At 41.5% G+C, this 22,096-nt stretch overlaps 1 protein-coding gene across 1 annotated transcript; it reads right to left on the reverse strand.

Annotated features, from left to right (window-relative positions):
- Positions 1–1,637: 1,637 nt before the first annotated feature.
- Positions 1,638–21,972, reverse strand: vps37ba (VPS37B subunit of ESCRT-I a). Its single transcript, XM_049578365.1, has 4 exons — positions 21,784–21,972; positions 14,453–14,624; positions 6,513–6,595; positions 1,638–4,297 (listed from the first exon to the last, which is right to left on the reverse strand). The coding sequence occupies exons 1-4, from the start codon at positions 21,886–21,888 to the stop codon at positions 3,797–3,799; spliced, it is 861 nt and encodes a 286-aa protein (XP_049434322.1). The 5' UTR covers positions 21,889–21,972; the 3' UTR covers positions 1,638–3,796.
- Positions 21,973–22,096: the final 124 nt, after the last annotated feature.

Genomic DNA, 22,096 nt, shown 5'->3' on the forward strand with positions numbered 1-22,096 from the left:
CCACTGAAACGACCTGCAAGGGAACCAAATATCAAGTCTCAGACCCTGTCTATTGTCTCAACTGTCCCTGGGAGGCAGAATTTTGGGAAGATGTACTGCTTTTACATTTAACAAAATTGCTCCTCTCACTTTGAGTTAAGCTCTAAAAAATATATACTAAAATTGTTAGCAGATGCCTGTATCTGTTCAGGGATCAAATTACATTCATGACTGTTCAAGCTGTCTGTGAGTAATGTAAGGTTTTTTTATGTCAATACTTAAGTGTCCCAACCGACCTTGCTCTCCCCGATTTGTCCCATGTCTTGAGGAGTACTCTAAACATTCCAACAATACATAGCTTTGGCAGTTTTTACATGAAAACTAAATATAACTGTGATTTGGTAGTAAATATTGGATATAATTGTAGTAGAGAAGTATTTATATGGATATATTTTTATGAAGCAATGTATTATTTTTCTTAGCACTGTAAGAGATGACCAGCAGCAAGCAACATGGCCCTAAGAAATTGGAGTTTCATGATTTTATCAGTGTTCCTGAAAAAAGTCATTCATTATCAGCCCACAAACACTAGATGGCTGTCTTGTTTCATTTTCAACTGGTGTTACTGCTTCAGGGTTGTTTGCCTACCAGTCAAGTTCCAGTTTGCATGCATGTCTGTTCACACTGTAATGAAGACTTTGAAGAAAGTTACAAAAAGTATTAAATATATTTTTTGGCAGAAATGGAAGTTATCACTATCTTGTGTGATTCCAGTTAATAATTTCCAGCAAAAAGCAGGCTGTCTTTACTCTGCAAATATTTTTACCGAGGAGCACAGTACATATAGATCTGATAGAGCTTTGTCACATGGTGCGATGACAATCACGTGAAGCTCACTACCAACAAAACCACACCAAGTTTGAGGTGGACTGTCAGAGGTATAGGATAGAACACAAAGTTGTAGCCATGACAGTAGACAATGCTTCAATTCTGGATGTTGCTGTAAGGAAGCAACAAATTCTAAAACGTGGATGCTTCACACACATCTTCAAAATCTTTACACTTAGCTCTGTTTCAAGGTGGGCACCCAAGATCAGAGAATTCAGTACCTGACCAAATCTCTCCTCTTCTGTTGCATTATAGCATTGAATGTCAAATTGCAGTTGACCTTTGACCTTTTGCATTTACCAAATGTAACCACTTCATCATTTTATCCTAAAACCAGTTTATCTTTAAGTCCAAGTGGACTTATTTGAGGAAAATCTTTGGGGAAATTCCCAAAAATCATTCTTGAGATATCACATTAAATTCACTGTCAGTTGGACAGACAACTCAGGCATGGTTGTCGCCGACGTGGAAGCATAAAAATGTGTTTTGTGAGGTAACAATTACCAAAATCTGTGAATGTCTCTGCCAAATTTTTAAAGATCCCTCAAGGCATTCCTCAGATATCGCGTTAATGAAAGTGGGATGAACATTCAGACAACCTGAAAACATCCTCCAGTCACAGCGGTCACAAAGGCCTGAAAACCTGTTATACTGCAAAACTGTGGCCTGTTCTTACAAGACACATAACTGCATAAGTCAGCTGGTGTGAGGCATGAAGTGAAAAGCCAAATGTGGTCATTTATATTAAAAAAAAACTGAACAAAAGCAGATACAAAAAATTGAAATTTATTTAACTTGAAAATAGCATTAAATTCCACTTAAACATTCATTATAAGTAAATACCTACAACATTACACTGAAAATATCACCAACCACATATAAAACCATGGAGAGAGGATCAGTTGAAACGTAAAAAGCAGCTCAACAGCTAAACAAACAAAAAAGAGAAGTAGTAAAGAGGAATCTTCAGACTGGACACAAAGAGCAAAGGCCATGCACAAAAGAATTATCCAATGTTAGTTGTTAGAAATGCTGGTTCATTGTGATGTTGATGTTTTAGCTTCAGCTATTTCTGTACTTCTGCCTGCTGACAAGTATGTTTTGTCCATTTTGTGGTCCACTTCTTTGCCTTGAGGTGAAGTGTTATCGTCCAGATATGACGCAAAACGGAGCCCTGTTATTTCACCAATTTAAAAAAAAACAAAACAGCAACAACACATGCAAAAATCTCTGAATTCACCCCAGGCAAACCTCAATACAACAGAGGAAGAATGGAGGAGAAGCACAAGCACCACTAGGCACACAGCCTGAGGGCGTCTCTTGTCTCTCTGGCACATGTTCAGAATCGCTCTACTCTGGCCTTCTGCTTCCAGTGAGAAAGCAAAGCCTGACAGTCAACAGTCAGACGCTGCCTTTTCCTACCATCTGGTGGAACATCAGTAGCAGGAGGAGCAGACCAAATTGGCTTGGCCAGTTTGTTCTTTGAAGGGTTCTGGGGTGGGGGGTTCTAACTTCAACAGCCGAGCATAGAGAAACATGGAGTAGTCAGCAGGACGCGTTCAACGTCACTTCAAGTGTAGGCACTCGTGGCTCTTGAACAGTGCACAGCGACAGCAGTTGGGAGGAAAAAAATTTCTATCACACCACAAAGAAAAAGTTTTCTCCCAAAGCCCGTTTGACCTTGCAAGGCCTTCTTGAAGAAATCTCGCTTGCATGTTTTTACAAAAGAGTGTTTGAGCTCAACATCACAAACAGATATGTAGGGAACGACTAAATGTTTCACTCACATTAAAAAAAAGACTACCGAAAAAGTCTGAACAGAGTGATGAGGGAAGTCTTTGGTGCTCAGTGTGACAGAAAACTGAACAGGCCTATGAGATCCAAAGAACTGTTGGCATTGTCTGCAATCTCAAACTGAGGGTGTTTAAGACAAAGGACATTATAAAAAGAAGTGTTGCATTACAACAGGAACCCACAGGAAACAACACGCACCAGAAGTGTACTGTATGGCTATACATAAATCCTTCATTTCAGGCGAGGCTCAACAGGCCTAGTCATTTGTTACAAAAGTTCAGCCACTACTCTTCTCCTTCAGCTCCCTTTTGACTTCTGCCCTGAGATGGACCACCAAATACAACAGTCAGCCATCTTGAACCAGGCAGGTCTGGCCTCTCTTGAGACACATACGCATAGTGAAGAGGATTTATACCAACCGAAGCCCTCCTTGACACATGTTAATCAGTCTATCCTGGCTATCATTAATGTAACTCCATTAGTACTATATCATAAAAAGATGTTGACACTTGAATATTTCTATGTACCTTGTGAATTTTTAGATATACATATATATATAAAAAAATCACAGCATAGATGCAGTTTCACCTGAATATATTCTGGGACTACTGCACAGTAATTAGGGTCTCTCTTTGCTTGCATATACATTATCAGTAAATTAGTATGCTGCAGATGGAGATGACTAATCAAACCCTTTTCTGAGCGACTTTAGTGTTCCATTAAAAGTTTGAGGAACATGTTTGAGGGGAGGTGAGAGACTGAAAACTAATGGGCGCGCAGAGCTCAGAGCGCTGCCAGGAGACACAAAGTGCTGATAAATGACAAGTCCCCGCCCAGTGACCCACAGCAGCCTGCAGTGGGCCCTTCCACTGACTCGGGCTGGCGAGGCCGATCTCGATCATTTTTTGTTTGGGAGTGTTGATGGGAGTGAGATGTGAGAGCGAATCCACAGAGATTATTGGAGATCTGCTTCGGCTGAACGTGACCAGACCAGCCAGCGCAGGTCTGCTTTCTTGTGTTGTGATTGGTCGTATTCCAAGAAGGCAGACGACGTAGAAAAATAGTTCTCAGAAGAGTCGCAGTAGTGAGAAGTCCACGACACGCACTGCGTCCTCTGAGTGGCAACTGGCTTTATTTACTGCATGATGAAGCCAGGCTGCGGGGCCAGACGTGGTGGGGGCCTCTGAGGCAAGGCTGGGGGGTACTGAGAGAGGAAGTGGCTGGGGTAGCCGGAGGAGACACTGGGGAAGGGTTGGCCTGTTCTGGGAGGAATCGGCGGGTAGGGCGATGCTGAGAAGAAGGCAGGAGGCTGGGGGGCAGCAGTTGGAGCTGGATTTAGAACTGGAGCTGGCTGGGATGGAGGGAGTGGGGGTTTCCTCCTTGGCTGGGCTACAGGAGAAGAGCTGCTGCCAGCCTCAGTGAGGTGGGAGGAGGAGGCGGCTCTGGCTGCTGCAGACACGTCCTGAGATCGGGAGGTAGGGACTGACCCCTGGGGCAGCCGCTGACCATTCAGCACCATCTCCTGCAGCTTCTCAATCTTCACCCTTCGCAAGTGGGCCAGCTTTCTGTTGTTCTGATAAGTATCAATGAAGGAATCCAGGGTCATGTCGCCATCCAGGAACGAATCAGCCATATTCTGTTGACAGGAGTAAAGAGGTTTGAGACAGTTTTAGAGAGAGAATAGAGAAGTCCCTTTTGACTCTTATTCAACACCAAGTTTAGATTCAGCTGAGTCATGAAGATGGAAACATAAAATCACAGAAACAAAGACAAACACTCATAAACTGCTGTGGGAATTAACATTTTGTAAACATCATATAATGGTTATTTCTTCAATCAACCATTTATTCAGAAAAAAAATTAAAAGTAACGACAAAAACCCATCTTAAGTGACGGAATTAATATCTTCAAAATGATCAAAAATGTAATAATTACAGCAGTATACAAGTGTGATATTTATCTTTTGTTAGATTTAAACTCACACCATATGTGACCATTACCAAAACTGTCACAGCAACTTTACGCCACATTTCCACCAAAAACTTTTGGTATATTACCTATAGAACCCACATGTGTGTATGTATGTAACCCATATGAACATGCACCTAAACCCTTGATCTGTTTTGTGTTTCCTTCCCAGACAGTTCTCTTAGATGTAGGTGGGGCTGTTACTGGATGGTAATAGCTGCGTCACTGCTCCATCCAGCTCTTGTTGCATTTCCTCTTCAGAATGAAACAGAACAGGCTGGAGTGCTTAGAGTCTCCATCGCAATTGATGAGATATTTAAAAATAGCAGGTTTGTACATCCAGTCGAGCTAGAGTGATGATTCGCTCTTGACCAATCAACGGACTGCAGTGTGTTTGACCACCAGTGTATCAATGTGTTTCACAGAATGGGTAAATGTGACCTGTTGTGTAAAAGCCCTTTTGATGGTTGGAATACTAGAAAGGCGCTTAACAAATGCAAGTCCATTTACCATCCATTTACCAACTCCATAAAAACATTACAGACAATGAGGTTACTGTATTTTCCCGGCAGCAGGCGTGTGGGAAAGCTTCTCTGTATGCACTGGTGCAAAGGCTTCATGGGTATAAGTCTCATTTTAGGTGTGTTCCTACACTGATTTTGACATTGAGCTCTAAAATGTTTTGACTGTTTCTACACTTAATTAACACAGAATAGTTGACATATGTGATGTGTAGTAGTGTAGCCAATCTTTCCGCATGGTGATCTCCCCAGCGTGCAAAGAGATGCTGAAATGTTGAAATGTTGTTATGGAACATTGCTACTTATTTGCTTCGTGGTTGTTGCAACATTTTCAGTGGTAGCTGGCTCGTACTGACTGGTAATCAATACTGGCACTTTTACATTTTACTTGTTGGTGAACAGTGACTTTTTCTTGCACACTGATACTTCTAAAAAGCTGCCAGTACTCTGTTCTGCCCTCGCCATATCAGGCTCTCTGATCGATTCATAATGGCCCTAAATGAACTGCATTACCCAGGGGGCATTGGGAGAACTACATAATGCTCACCTGTTCCTCCTTGCCTGCCTGTTTTTCTCTGTCTGCAGCTAGTCTAGGTAATGTTACATTACAAAAATGTTGGCCTGGCTCCAAGACGGCAACACATAGAGAACACAGAGTCAGACGATGACTCAGCTTCCAAAGTCAGATCCTATGTTACAAATGCAGAGTGATAAAGGATGAGAAGACCAGGTATTTTAAGTTCCCCTCTTAACTTCTCTTATACTGTATGAAGCCTCAGATGCACAATATTAGAGAAACAAGACAAAACAAAGGCATTAATGGCATAATTTCACTCTGAAAAAAACCCAAAAACATTTACATTGTTTTCCAAATAAAAAGTTAGTGAAGAATCTGTCAGTTAAGCTTAACTGTTGGACAGAGTTTGTTAGTGTTTCTGCAATTTAGGAATTGGCCACAATTACACCTGTGTATCCCTAGGGCTTTGTTGATAAGCATAATCAGGAGTGTACACACATTTCCAAGCACAAGGAGAAAAGTTTTTTGATGACAGTGTCCTTGCTGGTGATGCTAGAGTTCAAGCAGTTGAAGAATCTGAGGTCTAATTATTATTTCTCTTGCGGTATAAACGCATTTCGGACTTAGCACCTTAATGATTTAATTGATAGCTCAACAACACTGATAGGACAGGTCTGTTGCAGTATGTCATTCAGCTGCCCACATGCTCTCCAACAAGAGTCTGAACAATGAAGTTTCTGTAGGAGAGGACATCAGCAACTGGTAAAGGCAGGTAAATGAATTACTGACTGGTGTCGCTGAGGGACACATGAAGTCATCCATGAAGGGAGCAGTATAGAGCTTACCTCTGTCTCCTCTTCTATTTTGGCTCCCTCCGCCTGCAGCAGGGCCAGCAAAATGTCCAGGGAGGTGTTTCCTGACTTGTGGTCTGTTAAAAAACAAGTCAGAGAAACAGCACAAATGTTATTATTCTTATGAACTAGAACTGCGACCAGCAACAATAAACACACATTGGACAAATGTAAAACTCATAATCATCTTTTCATCAGCATCGCAAGACCCTTAATGCTCACTGAATGCTACGCGCTCTGATGGAATCAAAGCTGTTCAAATTTAGCTTTAAGTATGTATGTTTTGGCATCAAAATGCTATTTTCCTAAGCCCTTCAAAAATCTTTTTATACGCAACCCGATTGCTATGCTCACCTACTGCTGTGGATGCCATGCTAGTATGGTTGCAAAAGTCACACAATAACACAGACAAAGTAAACAATTGAAGCAGCAGTAGACTAGCAACCCCCGTGTACTGTAAGGTAAAATTACTGTTTCTGTCAATGGAGTCTGGTCACTCTAGAGAGGGAAATACAACTGCTTCAGTTCCCTGTCACAAAGGGCTGTCTGACAGCAAGGCAAGGTGGGGAAATAATCTAAATATATCATACACTTAAACTGATGTGAATTAATTTAGGTTTTCCTTTTTTTAGGTAACAAAAATGTGCCTTGCTGCTGCCCTTAAACACAGCCATCAGACTCCTTTGACAAAAATAGTAATTTTACCTCTTGAAACACAATGACTTGCTGATCTACCGTCCGCTGCTTTGATTATCAGTTGTGTTGTTGTTTGACTTTCGGAGCCAAACTAACATGGCATCCACAGCAGTAGGCTACTTTGCTTAGCTTCTGTGCCAGTACTCCTGTCTGCTTCTCCGAACTGGCAGCGAGCCAACAAACGCCTACGGTACATAATACACTTCCGTGATGCAGAAAATTACACAATGGAGTGACATGATGCCACTTTTGTTTGGTTCTTTATAATAATGCAAAGGCAGCAAAAAGAAGGAACTTTGTAGCAGCTCTATAGCTCAATCTCTGTGTAAAGAGATCTTATATGTCTTCACCTGGTTAAATGAAGGTTTGGTAATAATAAATTGACACCATCTTCCAACTCCAAGCTCAGATCTTCCAAGCTAACTCTTTCCTTACTCTACAGGCTTACACTGTCGGTGAACTGCTTGTGTGGGGAGTGAGGGAGGGGAGGGCATCAGCACTGTAACCCATGTCACAGCTTTTTGCTAACAGTTGAGTGGGAGTTTCCATTTGAACACACATAAAAGAGCGCAGATGGACTCGCCCTTTAAACTTAAATTGTAATACTTTGTAAACACAATTATGTTCAAAGGCTGGGTCCATCTGATTAAACACAATAAATGTAATGTTTTATTCTGTTTTGGGAGCTTTTGTGACAAACACCCTTTTGTCTGTGAACCAGAGCTACAGCAACATTTGTAATATTATAATGCTACAATTCATCACCTCCACAATCTTTTCAACACATTCGAGTCACGAGAAACTGGTGCACTGTTTACACAGTGCTCAAAGCAACACAGATGCGCTGTGGATTAAGTGTGATCCATGTCTAAATAAACCAAGGAGTTAATTCGCCAAAGAAACCCCCCAGATATCCCTGCAGTTCTAAAGCTGAAATGAAGGTGTTGGTAATAACAGATTTGATGCGCCTGTCACACAAAGCTGAGGCAGGATTATGTGAAATCTGTCAGTCTAGGTCCTGTGACTGACACATCCAAACAGCCGTAACACCTCTGTGTTTGCTGTGAACAGGCAAAGCCCCACAGAGTCAACTGAAACTGGCTTGGTGTCTCAAAGGAGGAAGCCTGTTTTGTTTGTGTTCCTTAGCAGGGCTGAAAGTCAACACCAACTGGAGCTGGGACTGCATACATGCATGGTGGCACTCTGGCAATAAGACCAATGACACATCACTAGTAACTGATCTCCACGACAGCACTGTCAACTCACATTCATTCCAGCAAACCCTCACACAATATAGTGGACCACTAATTACAGGAGAGATTCCAGTCTAACCTGATATGCTCTGCTACTGTAGGCTTCCTTTTATGCACGGCATCTAAGCAAACAAAGATCTAGAGACCAATTAATGCCCTGGACATTGACTGCGATATACTTTAGGTCAGCCCAAGTCTTTACAAAACCTTCTGCACTAAAACTTCCATAACTGATTTTGAATACCTTTCACTTTGTGAGGCTGTGCTTTACTGCAGTGGGGCTTTAGCTAAATGCTAATGCTAGCATGCTAAAATGCTCATGATAACAATGCTAACATGGCAGGTATAGTGTTTTTCATCTTCCTCATACAGCAAGTTAGTATGCCAACCTTTGCCATTTACCATGAAACACAAAGGCTGAGGCTTATGAGTATGTCTATGTCTATTTGGTATTTGGTCATAGATTAAAGTATGGCACATATTGAAATTTTGACCTGATGATGACATTAGGGGATCACCAAAGTTATTACAGTTCATTCTGATCGGGACGTGGATGTCTGTACATCTTATTTTAAGGCTGAGCAATATGAAGAAAATCAAATATCACAATATTATTGTCCAAATACTTCAATATTGTTATTGCAACAATTGTAGAGTAGACTATTCGTGCTTTCACAAAAATATTTACACAATCAAATTTTTGATACATAATCATCAGTAATGTGGATAGAATGACTGAGAAGGTAAAGGCAAATATTAGAACAGCCAGAACAGTCTGGTGAGTTCAGAAAATGACATCACTTATACTGTAACGTAGCCTTTAAAGCCAGGAAAAGACAACTCTTGCATATCTAGTCTCATATCACAATGGTATAATACTGATACACTGCCCAGCCCTATCTTATTATTATTTCCAATAGTCGAAGCATTTCACTCAAAACTACTTATGCCAATCTAGTAGTGGGGTCAAAATTCAAGGAATCACCAAAATCACCCTCTGGGAAACATGAATGTCCCAATTTTGTGCCAATCTATCTTGTAGTTGTTGAGCTATTTCAGTGTGGACCAAAGTGGTGGTGGACTGGCAGACCAACATTTTCATCCCTAAAGCCATACGGCTAGCATGGCTAAAAACCATGACGCTACACCTTCCACTGAAAGCCATACTGTTTTGGGGGTGAACTGTCCCTTTAAATCATATAACTCCCTATGTCAAGACAATGTCATTGGTATGCCTGTAAGCCAGACCCTTAACCTTATGACTTTGAGTATGGTCAAAGTACAGCTCTCTGTCACTGTTTGTCCAACTCCCCTCCACACTGTCACTTGTGAATTTCTAACATGTCTCGTGGTTAATTATGGGTTAAAGAGGGTAAAGGAGTGATGGTGATTAAGTGTGTGAAAGGCAAAAGGAAATACAAAAGCAGTGTTGACGAAAGGCCTGGCCAAGCTACTCTTTCCTCCACACTTGAAGTCTGTTATCTGCTATTGAGCTCATTATTAATGCCAAGCCATAAGGTCGCACTGAAATGTCACACAACTTTACCATGTTGGTGTATCACTTCCGAATCACTAAGCAATAAAATCGACCGGCTCACTCATTAGGGAAAATGGGAATGAGACCACAGAGGCAACTCATTCACATTTTTATCAGAGTGAATAAAAGACTGGTTCTAATTCCCTGGTAAAATCATCTCAAACAGCAACTTAAAGTGTGATAAATACCAGAGGCATTTCCAGGAAGCTCTGCAATAAACCCTCTGCCTCGGGGATGTGGTGAGTGACAAATACATGTAACGAGTCTAAGTGCCAGACCCATTTCCTGTTCTAAATTTCCTGTATCTGAGGGTAAATATTACCTCTCTCTGGTAGAGGGCTAGAGAGTAAAGATGCAATTAAATCTTAAGCAATTCCTGCCGATACTCAAATGCAACAACACTGCTGCAGTTAGATGAGATTTAAATCACTAGCTGCATACCTGAAAGTTGTAACCACTTGTTAACAAGCTTGCCAAACTTGCTATGGTTGGCCCTGTGGTGCTTATCTTGTCAGACTCTATAAGAACAAATTCACTGATGGCAGATACTTGTGAGACTGCCTGTGCATCATACACAACTGTAAACAGTGACTGTTTTCCACCTGTGACAGACTTGTCGGACTGTGCAAACACAGCCTCCCTCATTCCTTCAACAACCTTAACAAGAAGGTCGCTGTTGTGATATTTGCACATATCCAAAAACCTGTCTTTCATAATGTTAAAAAGTATATGTGTCTCCTTCTGACCAGAAATATAGGCTTTTTTTTTGAGGGTAAGTATCTTTACCCCAGCATTGCAAATTGTTGGCGAGTTGGTTTGTGTACACCATATCCATGACAACACACAGAGCTGACCGCAAACAAAGAAGAGAGCATGTGTCGCAAACTGTGGTAAAAACCACAGTTGAGACACATATTACAAATGTACTGTATACATGCCCAAAGAACGCTCCCAAAACCCGAATAATACCAGCATATCACATCTTAAGTGGAAAATGCTTTATCTGGAAAAAGCCCTAATTTGGAATATCCAAACAGATAATGCTGTTTACATGACCCATATCGAATTCAGAATAAAGTCATATTCTGAATAATAGTGGAATATCAGTGTGCATGTAAATGTACCCAGCGAGTGGCAAACACTTAACACTGCATAAGAAGCAGCCTCGCCACTTTTCTTGTTAAATGTGTCAGCAACAAACAAACTTGTTGTATTACTTCTTCACTGGTTAACTTAACAAATAATGAGCCAAGAAAAATGACTTTGAGGGATTCCACAACCAACAATTAGCCAGACCAAGATTTCTGTCAAATTGGTCAATTTACTGTAATAACATTTTTCATCTCTGAATTGTTGGCACTAGATGTGACACTTGTGTTGGTGTGCCAAATTTTACTGCAGGGGATTAAATTTTATAGAAAAGCATTCAAAGACAGAGGCTTCATTCTTAACGCAGCCTTCTTCCAGGGTGAACTCTCTTTCCTTTCTGTCTTATTCCCTCTCCCATAACAAGGCGGACTCTCAGGCATATCAGCGGCACTCCTCCACACAAAGCTGTGATTCTCTGGCTGAGCAGAGAGTCTGCCGAGCACACAACACACAGTCTGGGCCTGGAGATCATGAGACAGCCATTTAGTAAATGAATCCACATCGACCTCTGCTGCGAATCTGACGGGAGGAGTTTTGGCCTGCCTCACTGCCTTTCTCTCTCTCCCACCCTCCTGACTCCCCTGCCTGCCAGTCCTGTCATCCACCACTCCCTCCCACCCACTGTGGCTGTTTTACACCAGCTTGCCTGGCAGCACAATGGCCCACTGTGGGCTGCCGTTCTCAGAGGCGGTGGATGGTGGTGGTGATGGGGGTGCCCTGCCATTTTGGCCTCCACAACCCAATGGACAGTGAAGGGTAACACAGACGCCAAACATTTCCTGAAGAAAAGGTTGGGGACGGCGGGGACGGCGGGGACGGCAGTGCCGGCGTTGTAACTGTATGCAAACGACAACACAGTAAGCTTCTGTATGTTGGAGCTTTCATCTGGGTCAAACGGCTACATTTCTCTCAGCTCCGAGCATCGCTGTCCTTCCCCAGCTGCTCTACAGCAAATCCACAACTAGGACGGCGACTGCATGGAAGGCAGGGGGCGGGGGGACACTGGGTAACCTACATTTGACAAAAGCCATCGTTTGCTGACAACAGACAAAACCACAGACTGCTGCATCAGTGTATTGACTACTGTATTAGAAGGAGCTTGAAATGTTCTGCTGCTTTAGATTGTGAAGCAAAGACTGGCGTTATTGCAGTGCAACCTTACATGAAAGTCCGGTAAAACATCTCTGCAGCCATTACAACTGATATTTTCCAGGACCTCATTTTGCTGTAAGTGGAGCAGTAATTCTATTTAGAGAAGATTCTACCAATTCAATTCTAGCCTTACAGTAAAGACTGTGATCTTGTGTGTATTGTATACATGACAGCAGCAGCAGGCTTTCTGACTCTGTATGCCTCGCAGGGAAGACAGCAAAGTCAAACTTTTATCAGCGTTGCAGAGTAGTGAATGGTTGGCATGCTATTTTGAGAGGGCTGCTTGGCAACGACTGCATCAACACAAGGTCACAAGTATTGTCATTCCCTTTTTCTTCACACACTAGGAAAGTACTGTGAAGGTGCGTCAGTAAGGGATATTACAGCCCTGTAAGAACTTGCAGTGAAGCTGTATATCAGATCTGGGACTTGTTCAACCCGAACAGAGTTCAATCCCAGTGACTCCTGAAGCAACATGACGACAGAACTTCAGGGCTGCTTCAGCCTCTGATGGGAAACATGAGAACTGGTTGAACAGGTCTCTTCAGCATGTGTTCATGCAGAGGAACAAACAATGTGAAGAGAAAACATTACATAACGCCTTAGTTCCTATGATGACGATGACTGACGGTATGAAAAGGTTCACTCTCAAACTGAAAGCACATAATTGCAATCCCCTAGAGTTTCCATATTATCAGTGTTTTCATATTGGATTTACTACAGAGCTAAGTGGTTGAAGGGACAGTTCACTCAAGAAGTGAGTGGGGTGGAGCTGTGCAGAGAGTGAGAGAGAGGAAAGATGCGCACTTGCTTGGCATTTCAGAAGTGCGGCATTACATAACGCAACTTGACCCGATATCAATACAAACAGTACTGTCTACATCTATATCTTGCTTGAAAATATATCAATATATAGTACATAGTCATATATCGCCAAGCCCTGTAGTGCTACTTATTAATCTAGATTGTTTTGATGTGAATTTCCGAGTCTTTAAGATATCAGCTATGAAGATGTCTGCCTACCCTCCAGTATAATGGAACTAGATGGCTCAGCTATTGGAGCTCAAAGTGCTATAGAAATAAAATTGAAAAACTCAATAGCAATGTCTCTTTTCAGAAATCATAACCTGGTTACTCATGATAATTCGCAGACCTTGTTGTGAGCAGTTTCATGTAGGAACTATTTTTCATTTTTATCACTGCACAGAAGGAGATGTTAACATCAATTGCGTCTTCCTAAGCTGAGCTATAATGTTAGCTAGCTCAGCAATGCTTATGTGAGCCAGCAGTAGATGCACACTTCCTTCTGCGTTGTGATAAGTATTTTTGATTCAGAGGAGAGCTATTACTTTAAGACGGACAACACATACTGTTCTCTGTTCAATTACTGCCTAGAAGCCTCATTGTTCACTATACCCCTCTTGTTCTCTCCCCATGTTTCCAGTTTGTATGTCAGTTATCAATTAACAGCCCTATTCAGGTTTCACTGACTGTTATTTTCTGATAACACACAGAATTGGAGAGCAATTATTTAATTTTACTCCATATTTGAACTCCTGTGGATGTGCTGTAGCATTGTTTTTTTTATTTTTAAAATCATATAGTCAGATATTTACACTGATACTACTTTACACAAATCTGTGGAGACTAGGGGTGGGAATCACAAAAGCCCCCATGATCTGATATTATCAAATGACAATACATTATGGATGCGACTTTAAACGTGTCTGTCTGGTGGACTGAAAAAGCAACTGATTCTTTTGTTCTAGAGGATACCAGAAGTTTAATTTGTATTTGCAATATTAATAATTTATGTCATAAAAAAATTGATACATTATAACCACGCAAAATATTGAGATACTATGCTGTAGTGATTCCCCGACCCCCACTATCCCCATCCCTAAATAGACTGTAATTAAAAGTACAACACCAGGTTGTCATGGTAATGTGCCCTGTGCATATGTTGCCAGCTGCTCTGTTTGAAGCTTTTCCTGCAGGCATTTGTTTGGACCAGTTTTCAATGACTTCATAGACGACAGTGCTCAAATTTGTTAAGGGCTGGGTCCCATTAAAAATTCAAGACACTGAGAGGAACTAATCAATAAAAAATGTTTCTCTTTCTAGTGATAGCTGTCCTGCTGCTGTACCTAGGGTGGATTTGCGAAGCTGATAGGACTCGAAGTTCTCCTGAAGACAGCTGTAGCGCTTGGTGAGCTCCTCTTTCTTTTGCTCCAGTTTGGGCTGTAGGGCGAGGTTTTGCTCTGCCAAGGTTCGGTTGTTGGCCAGTGTCTTCTCTTTGCTCTCCTGGACTTCCTGCATCTACAAAAGACAAAAAAAAAAACAAAAGTCAGAAATATCTTTATGGCATCAACTGTGCATTTTTTCAATGCAAAACTCATGACAAGCCAAGTCTTAATAGACAAGACTCCTCTCTTACATAATGAATTCACATTTAGCTAGGTGAGGGAAGTCATTCTCCAAAATTATTATTCATTCTTTGCTGAAAAACATCTAAGAAATAATAATTAAAAAAAAGTTACTGTTGTGGATTTTGACTATGATTCATCACACTTAACCTGTCAGTTTTCACATAACTCCCACAGGCCTCTTCACATATTTAAAAAGGCAAATCATGATGACAAATGTGTCATCGACCTGCTCTAAATCAGCACCTTCTCTTCACAAGAAGAAGGGAAACCTGTTTATCTCATTTCAGCAGTGTGATAGGTCTTTTTTAATTCTCAAGCAAACTTGATACCATAAAAAACAGTATATAAGCTTTAAAACAACTGCAAGGCCATCAGTGACCTGAGTTTTTGTAGTGTTGTATTTTTCAGCAGCTCCCCCCCAGTTCTGATTCAACTTCAACTTCAATGATTCAACTATCCACACATTCCATACTCAACAAGATGGCTGTATGGTTGTTTCTCCTGAACACAGGCAGCGCCACACTGCAGCCGCCTCTGAATGGCATTTAGCAGTGATCCACAGCAGGAAAGGGACAGCAGCTCACATTCCCACCAGCACACCAGTCCTTTTGCACTGTAAAGCACACGGCTCCTCTCCGTCTTTTGCAAGAGTCCTCTGCTCTGTCGGATTGGCAAATAGAAAAGAGCTTCCTGGTTCAATGGCAGGAATGTCCAGGATTTAGCCAAGTGTCGGTGAATTAAAGGATTTTACACTTCCTTATATCCTGTTGGAAACTGCTGTAGCACAGAGGTTGTCCAATTTTTTTCCAACGCCTGTACAATAGCTAGCAGGATGCTAGTTCAACTTCTGTCATATTCTCCGTCTTTCCTAGATGTTTACGTTTGAAAAACATGACCTGGCTAGCTAGCAGCTAGAAGTCGGCAGAAGGAGAGTTAACAGGCTGTTGAGTTGATTTCCTCATCCTGATGAGTGACTCACAGCCACACGCCACCACCATCCAAAGCCAACCACAAAAAGCACCACCAAGGCTTGCAAAACAGACATAAGAGCCTTAATTGATCGGAGCTGACAGAGAGGCGGCTGGAAACATCCACGCTTGCGTCATATCAACATAATATAAAGGCAACGCTTTGTGAAGGCAGCTGACTCACACTCATGTAGACATCCCAGTCTCAGTGACCACATGCACCAATGCCTCCTCGTGCTACTTGTGTTGATAACTTTGACCACATTGAGAAAGACTTTGGACTTTTCAAAAGTCTTTTTTTTTTATTTCAGTTAACTATTTTTTCACACCTAGGTTTGGTTTTTAGTTTAGTTTCAGTTAGATATAATAACGTTGTTACTGACGGTAGCAATTTATTACTTTGTTTAACTTGCCTGGTTGTATCCAAAAATACAAAACGTAACATGGCTAATTAGCCATTTAAAGCAGTAGGGGACAGACACCATAATAAAAATGCAGCACCTGAGATACTACTGACTTATCAAGCTGTAATGGTTGCCCCGTTACTAAACAACAGACCCTTTTCAGGACGGACGTTTAGACATGTCATTACAGGAAACCACAGGTGTATCTAATAACAACCATGGCTGCATTCCATTCAGGTGTGCCAGTACCTGGACCCTGCTATTGTGCACGCTGACTCACTTACTGTAAAAAACACTCTGAGTGTTCATCGTCTTGTCATCACTACCATATGTGGAGTAGAATAGCGACTTTCTAGCGAGGACTATATTAATTTTACACCCAGAATTCAGACAATGTTGGCCAGACAATGGTCCCTCCCCTTCTTCCAGCCCCCTTGCTCAGATCACACCCATTTTTGATCTCAGTCTTCATTGCATTCTCAACCACACATCTGTTAAGTTTTGTGAGCCAGGGGCGTAAAGCGTGTGGGCCAACAGACCACATTTCGCCATGAGGACACACACACACACACAAGGCAAATACCAGCCGTCACAACATTGTCGCAGCTGGTAATAATAAATGTACTGCCTTATAAAGTTTATAGGGGTCCATTTCATGCCCAGCCACTGCCATAGTTTACTTGGACACCTAAATAGAAAGGAGTCATCATCAAGGTTCTAAGTTCTACCACGCTCACATTGTATTGTTCACAGCTTAATCAAAAGCAGTCGATTTGGAGAAAACTTTCCTGTCAGCCTCCAAGCTGTAATTCCAAAATCAGATAATGGAAATTTCATGTAAAAAAAAAAGTGCCCCTTTAATGTAAGTTTAAACTAAAAGCATGAAGATAAGCGGGATGAACAACATGCTACAGTGTGAGTGTCAGAGGACTGAAGTAAAAAAAAGGTTCCCTGCTGCTCCTCAAATGACTCACTTCACACATCCAACCAACATGTTGTATGTGCAAATATAACCAGGACTGGGCGAGAACATGTAGGACAACTCTGAAAATACACTGTAGCGTAGGTCTTGATTATGGAATCGTTTCTACAAGTGACTAAGGCAGGCCTTGTTTGGCAGTGGAACTGACAGGAAACAACATTTTATGCAGGAAAAAGAGCTAAATATGTCTAATACCACTGCACTTTGCACCGTCATATCCTGAGGTGGCAGGGCCCTCTTTTGTAAGAGCCGATTTGCTCGTTCATCGTGGCCCACTAAAGGAGCAGACCTTTAAATAGCATCCATAACTGCAGGCTTGTTCTGTCAAGCCAAACACATAATTGTTTGCTGGAGGACTGCTCCACTCTCTCCGTAAAGGCTGAAATAATCACAGGAAATGTAGGTTAAGAGCTCGCCTGGATGGACCACAGACCTGAATATTTGGAGATCTGGTGTAATAAGCCACAATTACATACAGGTCGCAGTAAAATGCCATTCACAAAAAATAGAAACATTAAAATTGAAAGCACATTTTTCTTAGGTAATTGTTACGCATTTCCTTCTTCCTTTCTTTTGTGTGACCACAATTAAAGCCACAAAAAAACCTCTCACAGGATGTTGTTAGGAAAGTGGGAAAAAGACTGAGATTGAGACCAAAGCTTGGCTCCAGAACTCTGACATAAAAAAAGTGAATAGGTGATGTTTTCCTCAGTCTGCACTCTTGGCCAAAAAAATTTAATTTCCTGTTAGAAAAGAATCTGAACTTCAGTATAAGTACAGATGCACCAATTGTGAAATTCTGGGCCGATACCAATACTGATGTTTAAAATAACAATTTGGCCAATAGCCAATACCAGTGTTTTTTTGTTTGTTTTTGTTTGTTGTTGTTTAGTTTGTTTTTGTTGTTATTTAGACCTTAAAAGCATCTCAAAGGCCCTCATTTACAAAACTAACGTTCAAGAGATAACTGGACATGCAGTCATTTCCAAGCAAAGCTCAGCATGTATCAATGTGGACATGAGCAAGGCTTCAATCAGAACTCACATCAGGAGTTAGTGTAGAGGTTACCGGGACAGGATATTTAAATGACGACTGTTTTCAGCTGTCACAGTTATCAATGCCCTGTCATTCCTTGGCTGTGATCTGCGTGATATGAGCGTTTTATGAATCACAAGTGAACCCTATCATGAGATGATTTCTGCACTCGGATCTGCACTGGTTTGTACATTACATTGATAAATGTAATTGTAACTCAATGCAACCCTTTGTCAGCTGTTAGTTTTGGCTGCTAACAGCTGACAGCCAACATTAACTAGCTCTCCATTTGCTGATTTCAGCCCAGATTTCAAAATGTAGCATTAATGTAGCATTACCAGGGAAACAACACAGTGTGTCCCCTGACTCAAATTTATTTTTCCTAGGTTGGTGAAGGCATGAACAGCCCTACTCTGCCTCTGATTGGCTTACCCTGACATTCTTGCCCTAACCAATCTCATTCCTCTTGCCTAACCCTAACCAACCCAACATACGAAAGCAACGAGCACTGGCCAATCAGAGGGAGAGTAGGGAGGGTCATGCCTTCAACATCCTAGGAAAAGAAAATCTGTGTCCCCTGACGCATCAATAGTGAGTTTACTGCATCCTCTCATCCCAAAGGTACCCGTTGAAGATCTCTGTTTGTCTCAATCACGTTTTCTATTGTCCCCGGGATGACAGGTCGTTGACAGTCTCCAGTTCTACTTTTTAGCCTGCACAAAACTGATGTGACACAACAGAAAAACACTGTATTCTGTCATTGGTGAATGACATTTTATTTGCCGATAGGCTGATGGCAGTCAACAAGGCAAATATCAGCCGATACTCATGTTCAGCCAATAAATCTGTGCATCTCTACGTATTAGAGCTAGACTGATACCAGCCAATATTAGCTCACTGTAGATATACTGCATTGATTTGTAAGTCGGCAGATGAGTTACAAGAAACAGCAGTACAGAAACACCAAACTGGGTTTAAGTCTCCGTCATGTACTTCATGCACTACAGAGAGCTGACGAGTTGATTTTACACTCAGTATGTATCTTGGCAACAAATCTAAGAAATCCATATCAGTATTGTTTGTTCATGTTATGTGTATTGTAGAAATACTCATCCAATATATTATTATCACATTTTTTTAAGTTCCCAAATATATATATCTTAGTATCAGACTCAAAAACAATCTACCTGTAGTGTTATCATTAGTCATTAAATTAAACAGCCACTGAGCAAGACTATGCATTAAATCTGTTCTGTTAGAAACTGACACAACTGAACTTGAACTTCAGCAAGCATGCTGTGTAAAGCCCATTCCTGGATTAGTGAAGACCTCAAAAAGATAAGGGGCCAAATGTGAGAGATGGTGCTCAGCTTAATCTTCACACTGCTTTAAAATGTTAAGTATAATAGAAAGCTTAAATGAGCCAAAACATCATGCATTGACATGAAACTGGGTTACCTACAAATCAAGATCATATGAGCTTTAGTACAGTGGACACTCAAAGGTAGCTGATCATAATGTTGCTGAAAAGATTCTATAATTTTGGAAATGTGTCAGGCTGCCTGAGCTTGCCTAAAAAAAATAGGCCCCTATTGCACACATGCATGCATACAAGTCACATTTAGTGTATTACAGGACAGTAGTGATGCATGTTATCTACAGATATGACACATTTAAGGTCAGTTCATGTGGAAAAACAGGATGTACAGAATCTAAACAAATTCATGATAAAGCCATTTGCATTATTCAAAAGGCAACACATGTTGCCTCAGTGTGTTGTGCAAAATGAAGAGATCATTGCCTACAGCACAGTATGTGTCTACATCTCAGCCAAGAATTTGTGACTATATACTACAGCTGTATAGTCAGAAGTTCTCAGCACTCTCGAGTTTCGCTCAATGCCTTATGACACCCGCTGCCTTTGTTTCCTTCCAGTGTATTACAAAGAAAGAATTTCCCAGACAGTTCCACCTTTGGTTCAGGCGTGTCTTCACTTGTCTGATTCCCTTCCATCTCTCCCATAATCTTATGACTAATTTAAGTCAACAACTGCAGTGTCATTGCAGTAAACAAGTCCCTCCCTCTCTGTAAGCTCTCTGGAGGAGGAAAATGAAACCATGGAGACAATCAGACAGGGTGTGGATCAAAAACAGAACTGACAACACAAAAGGCCAGCTCACATCACAATGTTCATCCAAACAGCTAAAAATACCGTACTGTATTCTTCTTGCTTTTTTTGAGGTAAACTGGATATGGAGCACTTCAGCTGACATATAGTAGCTTACAGTTTCTGGTGTCTGAGAAGAGGGGCTTTCATCACATTTAAGGCAGCAAGTCCTCACTCTCACGCAAAATGAGCTAAAATGCCAGAGTGTGAGACACAGCACCATGACAACAGACAAGAAAAATTCCTGTGTCTTGACAATGTGTGTTTAATGTTTCTAATTACTGATAGCATCCACACTGGAGGGTAAGAAAAGAAAGAAGAGTGTTTTCTGGAGAGTTTGCACTTTACAGTGAAAACAGAGAATAAGCACGGTGGGAAAATTCTTCCAACACTGGGATCTGGTGGGGCTGATTGAGCAGGGTACATTAAGCCTGCACTGGAATTGACTATTTTGGAAGCAGCAGTGTGGGAAATAATCGGACGCACAACTCCTGTATGAAAAAAGAAGTCAAATCTGTTAGCACTCCCTCCTGATATGGCAAATTTCTGTCTGCGGTGGAACCTTTCTGAGGACTATGGCTTGTAATCGCTCCGTGTATGGAAAAACTCAGGCTTATCAGCTGCTTATCGTTGCAAGGGCAGACTTATGGAAGATAAAGTGCAAAGCAGGTACACATTAATTGGAAATAGCTGGAGCAAAGCCATGAGAAAAAAGAAATGAGCATGTGACCTGTGCGAGAAAGCAACTCTGACAGTGTCAATTGATGTTACTTTGCAACTGCTTCACACACCTTCAGTCTGCAGCATTATATTCAGACCTGTACTGAATGTATTCAATAATCTGGGGATTCGGCATATAGGGTTACTCAACAATAACTGATGCGAAGAACATCTCGGATGCTATAATGTCGTTAGCATTACTTACGTTTCCAGGTGTTCATTAAGCTGGTTAATAATTCATGTGTTAGATCATGGTGTTCAGTTTTGTTTTCCTCGGTATCGGTGTACCTGTGCAGTCAGTCGTAAACTGGCAGGTTTGTGAGTGGAGTTTGGCAGGACGACCTAGGCCATTAATTACATTTCAATATTTTCTGAAAATGACTCACCATTAATGTGGTCATTAAAAAGTATACTTGCTCAGATATAATATTGGATGTAGACGGGCTTCTGTTGTCTGGGTAAGTCCAATTTTTTTGGAGCAGCAATGTCGCAAACAGGGAACCCTCGACTGTTCAAACTTGAGACAATGCTCGCCCCTGCTCCGTCCCAAGGTTAACACATTGCACCTTATTTCAGGGTTGGCAACATTTAAGTTTGGCTGACAACACACATTCATGATAAAAAGCCTAAACCTGAATCGAAGCGACCATTTCCGCGACAGTACCGAGACTATGTTGGTAAGCACAACAAAGGGGGTGAGGGAAAAACAGTGACCGAGAAAAAGCAGTGAGAAGCTAACGTTGGGACTACAAAAGCGAATAGCTTTAACATACCTCATCCATCTCCTGTATCATACTGGTGAGTTTTTCGTCGTCTTCCAGTATTTCGTTGAGTTGAGTCATCGTGTATTCGCTAAACTTGTTGGAAAAACTAGACATTTTAGCTCTTGTTGTGTGTTTCTCTTCGCCTGTGATCCCTCTTCTCGCTTTGCAGATTGTGACAGCTGACTGAGCTTCCCTTACAGGAAGTAGTTACAGGCCCCGTGCTGCCTTCAGGTGCCGTCAGAAATGTTGTAATAAACGGAAAACCCAACTATGGGCGTCAATGGAGCGGCAATCAAAGTGTAGCACTGGTTAAAAAATACTA

The sequence above is a fragment of the Epinephelus fuscoguttatus genome, linkage group LG6 (assembly GCF_011397635.1).
Source record: "Epinephelus fuscoguttatus linkage group LG6, E.fuscoguttatus.final_Chr_v1".
Lineage (NCBI taxonomy): Eukaryota > Metazoa > Chordata > Actinopteri > Perciformes > Serranidae > Epinephelus > Epinephelus fuscoguttatus.

Excerpts from the sequence above, each read along its gene's own strand:
- vps37ba (XM_049578365.1), bottom strand. The coding sequence starts at position 21,888 with ATGTCTAGTTTTTCCAACAAGTTTAGCGAATACACGATGACTCAACTC. Across the intron at positions 6,596-14,452 it reads GCTTCGCAAATCCACCCTAG|ACCACAAGTCAGGAAACACC; the intron begins GTACAGCAGCAG and ends GTTTTTTAACAG. Across the intron at positions 4,298-6,512 it reads AAATAGAAGAGGAGACAGAG|AATATGGCTGATTCGTTCCT; the intron begins GTAAGCTCTATA and ends TCCTGTCAACAG.